The 8,207-nt window shown below is 38.6% G+C and overlaps 1 protein-coding gene across 1 annotated transcript; it reads left to right on the top strand.

Annotated features, from left to right (window-relative positions):
* The first annotated feature begins 2,536 nt into the window (after window positions 1-2,536).
* Window positions 2,537-3,053, top strand: LOC125538378. The gene is made up of 2 exons (XM_048701633.1): window positions 2,537-2,758; window positions 2,829-3,053. The coding sequence occupies exons 1-2, from the start codon at window positions 2,669-2,671 to the stop codon at window positions 3,051-3,053; spliced, it is 315 nt and encodes a 104-aa protein (XP_048557590.1). The 5' UTR covers window positions 2,537-2,668.
* Window positions 3,054-8,207: the final 5,154 nt, after the last annotated feature.

Below are 8,207 nucleotides of genomic sequence, written 5' to 3'. Positions count from 1 at the left end.
CAAACTGGTGAAAATATATCCTAGTTAGTCTTGTTTTAAAGTTCATGTCGACCTGAACTGAAATATTTAAACAAGTTCAAAATAAGAAAATCTGACGTTATGAGCAATTCAAAATGTCATAATGAATATTAAAGGTAAGTCTTTAGTTTAGAGAGGGTGTATTTGTTGGTAATAGTATCTTTCTTGTATAGTGTAATAATAATTACTTATTGTACTCTGAGCATGGCACACATCTTATAAGTTGATGGTTGTTTCTTTGCCGGTAGGTACTGCAATTGTTAAAAACTTCACTTTGGGCCGGTTGCCTACGGATCTCAATTCATTCCACTAGACCTTGAGTGCTATATCTCGCTTATCGAGACGGTAGCATCCGTCTCGTCTAAAAGGTTCGCGCATATGGACTGGCCCATTAGCTCGGTCGCTTCCTCGCTAGTTTGCTGAGTCCTTCGCTCGCTAAATATATGTGTTAGTTTCGTCTATTTTTTCTTTTGGTTTCCTTTCATTTCTTCACTGGTTTTCAATTTTCTCATCATTTTTCCTCGTTTCTTTCACACTTTTTATCTGCTTGTTCTTTTTATTTTTCCTTTTTGTTTCTTTTATTATTTTACTTTGTTTTTTTCTTTTCTTTCTTTCTTTTTTCTTTGTCTTCTGTTTATTTTTAAGTTTTTTTTCTTTCCTTTGTTTTCTTTATACATTTTTTGTATGCCTCAGGAACATTTTTATATACATGATTAACAGTTTTGACAACACCTATTTTTTGGTGCCTCTATTTTCCATACAAATTTTACATTTTTTGTATACACCAGGAATATTTTCTATAGACACATTTGAACATTTTAAAAATACAGTATTAATACTTTTTAAAACATATATGTTTTATGTTTTTTTCATTAACATTGTATCTTTTTTGTGTACAGCAGAAACATTTTATATGTACATGTTTACATTTTACAAAAACAAGATTAACATTTTTGAAAACATATAGTTTTTTATGTCTACTTTTTCCATGTCAATTAAATTTTTTTGTATACATCAGGAAAAAATTTATGTACATGTTTAATAGTGTTCAAATACATGATTAACATTTGTAAAACAAATATTTTTTTTCATGTTTGTTTTTTCATACGCATTGTACATTTTTTGCATGGATTTTGTATACACTGAAAATATTTTTTCTATACATGATTAACATTTTTAAAATGCATTATTAACATTTTCCAAACATTATGAAAATTATTTTATTCCAACTCAGGGCCTCTTTGATTCATAGGATTTTGAAAACGTAGGAATAGGAAAAGTATAGCATTGGAATGGCATGCCCACTTGAATCCTATAGGATTAGCAATGAGTGTTTGATGGCACAGGAAAAACAAAGGAATTGTAAAAAGAGGTTGGAGTGGATGTTAGATTTCCTATGAAATGTAGTACAAAAGATTCCATAGGAAAATTCCTATGGGATTCAATCGTATGAATCAAACGACCAACATAGGAAAAAATCCTAAGGATTTCAATCCTCCAGAAATCCTATAAAATTCCTTTGAATCAAATGAGCCCTCATATGGGCCCCTCTAGTGATTTGACAATATTAACAGATCAACTCTTGTCTTAATTCTTCCGTATGTGGGCCCTGACATAGTACAGATTGAACCCCACATGGGTCCCAAGGTGCCTCGGGCCTGCACGAAAAATTTGACAGTGGTGAATGTTCGATTTCCCGTGAAAACGCAGGGAGGAGAACCTATCCAGAGGATTGGAAAGTGTAGATTCCTTCATACCGAACAGCCTAACATGCAACGATTCCTTAGGAACAAGTTTCCTTTGATTTTCCTTCGTTTTTCCTCCATCCCGAATAGGGCCTCACTATTCATATTGATTGTTTTCAGTGCTTCAAACTATGGATGGGGGTTTCTCTACTACTTCAGCGGCAGCTGTGTATGCTGATTGCAATATCCTTATTTTTGGATTTGACAATGTGCTTGTTGATTATTGTAATAGGAAGGACTATATACTTATATAGTGACTCATGAGCTTGCTAGGAATGCTTCGATTTCGACTAATATCTGTATGTGGACGATGACCCCTCTAGTTTTATTCCAGACTCTCTAGAATGATGTAACCATTCTATCCTGATTCTACACCCAAAAAAAGCCCCCCATCATGATGACTTTCCCTAAACACACACACACACACACACACACACAGTGCATCCATATGCCTGACCTATCAATTTATGGATTTGTTTCTAGCATGTAGCCTCTAGGCTGAACGGGCCTTGATGCCCACAAGGCATACGCCCTTTGATGGCCACACTAGCCTATGAGGGATTTAATGTCACCCCGCAAAAAAAAGGCCACTTCTGAACTGGGCACGAGACAGTTTCTGGCTTCGCTGCAGGAATTTCTTGAGCCCCTGATGATCGGCGTTATTTTGAACTGCGCACCTGCTAGTTTTAGGAGCTAACCGCTGCTAACAAAAAAGCAAACTGTGCATCAGGGTACGTACGCACAAGTAGCTCCGCCCCCGGCGCATCGGTTCGTCGTTTTGCTAGAGAAGAAAACGGCAAAGGCCGTCCATCCCTGGCTCGAACCATTCGCCCACGAGCAAATGGAAGTTGTTTAATCCAGCCACTACGGGCGCGTCTCCATCGGCCGGCTGTGCGAGCGGAGCCATGGCGCCCTTCATCGTGATCGGCCTGGTGCTCGGCCTGGACCTGCTCGCCTTCGTCCTCGCCATCGGCGGAGAGCTGCCCCGGAGAGCGGTAAGCAAGCAGTAGTAGATATGCACATATGCTCACAGGCGTCAGGATTTTCTGATCGGGGAAAGTGCAGGATTACGTGAACGTGTTGGTGTTCGACGACGACCCCGAGAGGCCCTTCTGCCTGTACGGGCTCGGCACGGAGGCGTCGACGTGGTATGGCCCCGGCGCGATCGTCCTGCTGATGGCGGGGCAGGCCGTGGCCATGGCGGCCACCCGGTGCTTCTGCTGCGGCCGCGCGCTCTCGCCCGGCCGCTGGCGCTCCTTCTCCGGTCTCTTCTTCATCCTCTCCTGGTAATTCTTCATCCTCTCCTGGTAATTAACCAACAAGTTCATTCACCGTTTCGTTGTTCTTCTATTTTCTTTTTACGGGCTTCTATTATTCACTTGGCATTTGCTACAATCGAAGTTTGACGGCCTCATCACGGCCCGATACTACCCACACCACCGCAATGCAACGACCGAGCTTATTTTTTTTGTGTGGCTGGAGCTTATTTTTTTGTGTGGCTAGGTCTCACTCGATTGATATTTAATCAAGCCTCAGTCGAGTAACATAACATGTAAGAAAAAATAAACTCTATCTGTCTCATTATATAATAGCATTTTTTTCACAAATCTTAATATAAGATCTTACGAAACATAGCATTGACTGAGACATAATCAAGTCTCAGTCGACTGAGATTTAGCAAAAAAATATAAAAATTAGGATAGCAACGATAGAAATACGTTAGGCAGCACTTGGATTGACGTTTTGCAGTGACTTACCTGTGAAAGATACACTCCTAGAATAATTAGGTGCGGCCTGTGAAAGATACACTCCTAGAATAATTAGGTGCGGCCGGGAAACAACTCCTTGGTTTGTCGTTCAGATTAAAAAAATGGGGCAGTCCAGTTCCTTCCACCCGGTAAAGAATAAACACGCCTTCCTTTCTCCGTTTTCTTTCCACCCCGATTTTACAATTGCCTCATTTAATACGACTGAAAGCAATTACTCCCTCCGTCCGCAAATACTTGTCATTAAAATGAATAAAAAATAGATATATTTAGAACTAAACTACATCTAGATACATCCTTTTTTATTTATTTTAATAACAAGTATTTTTAGATGGAGGAAGTACATGTGTAGAAAAAATACGTTCATGAAACGGCAATCCAAGCGGGCTCTAGAGGTTTTCGTCAACTACGGCGATACGTTGCTTATAGCGAGTTGTATCATACACTCGCCTGGAGAAAATTCACGTCGTGTTTTAGCCAGGCTAGTCTACTTCTCCTCGCTTGCTCTACTGGTTTTTGTTCGTTTTTTTGGGTTTCTTCTGTTTTTTCTTTAGTTTTTCTTTTTGGTTTTCTTTGTATCTGTATGGTTTTATTTGGTATATTTCTGTTTTTTTTTGTTTCTTTCTTTGTTTTAACTGATTTTTGGATTTTCTTTCTTCATTTTTCTTAGGATTTTTTTCAGTTTTATTGTTTTTCTTCGTTTGCCATTCTACATTTTTTGCATGCATGCACGCGGAACATTTTTATACACCTTTACCATTTTTCAAATACATGATTACCATGTTTTTCTAAAACTCATATTTTTTTGATGTTACTTTTCCGTACACATTGTACCTTTTTATATATCATGGATATTTTACATATACATATTTAAAATTTAATAAATTCATGATTAACATTTTTAACCATATATTTTATATGTCTACTTTTCTCATAAACATTGGAATTTTTTGTACTACACGAGGGACATTTTTTCTATATACAAGTTTAACATTTTGAAAATATATTAGCATTTTTTAAACATATTTTTAAGTCTACTTTTATCGTATACACATTTAATATTTTCCAAATTCATGATTAACATTTTTGAAAACTTATATTTTATACCTATTTTTTGTGTACATTGTATATTTTTTGTATACATCAGGATTTTTTATACACATTTAACATTTTTGAATTACATGATTAACATTTGAAAACTTATATTTTTATGTAACTTTTTGCATTCACGTTGTACATTTTTTGTGTGCATCGGAAAAATAAATTTCTATACAAAGTTGAGATTTCAATTTTCTTGTGTAAGTTGTTTGTTGTAATATATTCCAATTGCAAAGTGAAAACAGAAAGAAAAAATATAATTCTTTGGAAAATAGAAAAAAGCAGGTTGTGGCTTCCCACTCGCTGGGCCGGCCCAGTTTGGAATTCGGCCGAGCGAGGCTGCCCTATGTAGTAAGCGAGATATAGGCACCCGAGAGCAACTAACTAAAGAGCGCTCGTTCCAGCCTCCCCAAGGGTCACTTCGGGATGCGCCGCCACGTGTCGTGCTCTAGACGATTCCTCCGGATTTTGCTTTTATTTTATTTTTCCACATGTTTTTTTGGCTTTTTAGATGGTTTTTTCCGGATTTTTACGGCTCTTTGGTTTTTCACCGATCTTCCTTAAATTTTGGAAAAAAATTCGTAAAAAAACGCGTTTTTTTCCTCCACGAGAGGCATGATTTTGCATCATGAGAGGCACGAAAAAAAATGCATTTTCTTTTTTTTCTTCCGCAAGAGGCACGGCCGTGCATCTCAGAAATGGGAAAAAACACGTTTTCTCTTTTTTTTTCTTCCGTGAAAGGCATGTATTTTCTTCTGTGAGAGGCATGGTTTTGTTTCCGCGAGAGGCACGACGATGCCTCTCGGAAACGGAAAAAACTTGTTTTTTTTTCTTTCGTGAGAGGCATGGCTTTGCTTCCCCGAGAGGCACAGCCGTGCCTCTCGAAAAGGAAAAAAACATTTTTTTTTCTTTCACGAGAGGCATGATTTTGGTTCCGTGAGAGGCACGGCCGTGCCTCTTGGAAACGGCTTTCGGAAGGGAAAAAATGTGCTCCCAGTCCGGTTGTTTTGTCCGATTTTTACATGAAAAAAACTTCGACAGAACTTATCAACATGAAATCTAGTTTTAAAGATGTCGACATGATGAATCCAACAATGAAAACGGTTCGAGATTTAGACGCATGATTTAAGATATAAATCATTTTCAATTAACGGATCTATAAAAAAGGGAAAACTTTCAGGTTTCGACAAGTGGCGCATGCAGTGCGCCACTTGTCGTGACCTGGGGACGTGGAAGTGATCTTTGGAAGGAGTACTCCTCAATTAGGGCATCTCCAACAATTTGTTTGTTAGCTTGTTGATAAAATAAGTCATGTCATCAACCAACACCTTAACATATAACTACTCCAATAGGTTATATGTAGTTTGCTCAATATGATGTAAGATAATAAATAAGGTGCTCTTTCATTCTACACTGAAGTTTGTGTAAGGGGTGTTGGTTAATGTACATACAATCTTACTTTTTTTCTTTATTTATTGTGCGACATATCATCAAAAATCCTATGTGACAAAGTCTACCAACAACTATCTTCCAACCATTAAAGATGCCCTTAGTGATTTCATGGGCACCTCCTTCGTTAACTGGCGCACAACTGTTAATAATGGGCCAGGCCATCGTTGTATCGCTAGTATCGCACACCATAATCCGTCGCACACTTTTGTTTTTTAAAGAAGGCACGCTTTTGGTTTTTTAAGCTTGCAGCCAGTTTGGAGAAGCTTCTAGACGCTTGTGAACATATTTGTTTTCTTTTTTGTTGGTTTTTTCCCTTTTTCTTTTCTTCCTTGTTTTTCTTTTTATTTTCTTATTTTTAAAATTACTGATTTTTCCCAATTTTTTTGAAGTTTTGAATTATTTAATTTGTGTTTGAGGCATCTGTCTGGGTGTATCTTTTGTGATAGGGCCGTCCGCCCGGGCATTTGAGGCTGCTTTAGGGTGCCTGGCTATAGATGCTCTTATGAGGAAGCGCATAATTTCATCTAAAGGCTTATCAATCCAATTGAATGTCGGAAAAAATCTTGCCAACCTAGCAAGCTCATGAGCTACCTTATTAGCCTCTCTATTACAGAAGTCAAAACGAGAAATAGGAGAATCAAAAGCCAAATAATAACAATAGTCAAAAACGCCTACGCTCCCGTCGACCGTCATCCATTTTTCTTTGTGTCAATTACCTTCAAATTATAAGATTTAATATAGAGATGATTACACCGCGCCCTTTGCACAAGGGATATACCGAATCTAAGCGCCAGAGCTTCCACCATCAGAACATTTGCACACCAATCTACTCTTCACACTCCCCCCCCCCCTCCCCACCCACCCCCGCGCAATGAAGCCTTTATCATCCCTCAAGACCGCCCCAGCCATAGCGTTAAGTAAGTTATGATCAAAAGATGTGTCAACATTAAGCTTCACAAAACCCACAGGTGGGTGAATCCCCCCCCCCCCCCTCTCCGAATAGAAACATTTGGAGAAGAAGAAACATGATTACCCGTCATGAGAGCAAGAATCCTTGCAATCTGGATAGCATCTTAAATCTTCCCCTTATGCACCCGCTTACGCCTTTCCCACTACAAATACGAAGTGGTGATGGCAATCATCTCACATGTATATTGGAGGCCCATGATAAATAAATCTTGATCTGGCAAGTGAAATAAAAATTCGGGGACAACTTCGATGGCATGATCAACTTCCCAAGCTCTTTCAATGACTTTTTTTACAATGCCAGCCTTCTCCAAACCTCCTTAGCTTTTTGTATTGAAACAACAAATGTTCGTATCTGATAGACCACAAGAATAAGATGGGCAAAGGGGCAAACTTATCAGATGTCTATTGGCAAGCGGAACACAACATGAAAAAGTGTCATGCAATGTTTGTCAAATAAATATTTCCCTTAATTTTCTAGGACTGAACCTTATGCGCCGTCGCTTTTGCCACCACTTCAGCCAATGGTTATTCCAATCTTCCAAAAAGACAGTGCGATCCCGAGCTAGCTAACCCAGAATCCACTTACTCCTTTAACATTGGTACTAAAGAAAGGCCCAAGGCCTAGGTGGTAAAAGGAAAAATTGTAGCGTCTTCTTCGCTGAGAACAAGGAGCTATAATGTTGTAAAGAAAAGAACAAGGAGCTCTAATGGCGTTTATTAGGGATTTGTAGCAGGTACTTTCTTACAACCATTGAAGATGCCCTTAGTGATTTTATGGGCACCTCCTTCATCGACTGACGCACAATTGTTAATAATGGGCCAGGCCATCGTTGTATAGCTAGTATCGCACACCATAATCTGTGGCACACTTTTGTTTCTTTGAAGGCGGGCAAGCTTTTGGTTTTTTGAAGCTTGCAGCCCGTTTTGGAGAAGCTTATAGACGCTTGCGAACATATTTGTTTTCTTTTTTTGTTGGGTTTTTGCCTTTTTCTTTTTTCCTTGTTTTTCTTTTTATTTACTTATTCTTAAAATTACTTATTTTTTCCCATTTTTCAAAAGTTTCGAATTATTTAATTTGTGTTTGAGACCGGTTTGAGGAGTCCTTCGGGGTCAATTTTTTGTGACAGGGCCGTCCACCGGGCATTTGAGGTTGGTTTGG

The sequence above is a fragment of the Triticum urartu genome, chromosome 2 (assembly GCF_003073215.2).
Source record: "Triticum urartu cultivar G1812 chromosome 2, Tu2.1, whole genome shotgun sequence".
Classification (NCBI taxonomy): domain Eukaryota; kingdom Viridiplantae; phylum Streptophyta; class Magnoliopsida; order Poales; family Poaceae; genus Triticum; species Triticum urartu.
Note: the sequence above shows the minus strand (reverse complement) of the source record. Positions and strands in the feature narration are given on the sequence as shown.

Coding starts and splice junctions, on each gene's coding strand:
- LOC125538378 (XM_048701633.1), top strand. CDS start 2,669: ATGGCGCCCTTCATCGTGATCGGCCTGGTGCTCGGCCTGGACCTGCTC. Junction 2,759..2,828: donor GAGAGCTGCCCCGGAGAGCG/GTAAGCAAGCAG, acceptor GGGAAAGTGCAG/GATTACGTGAACGTGTTGGT.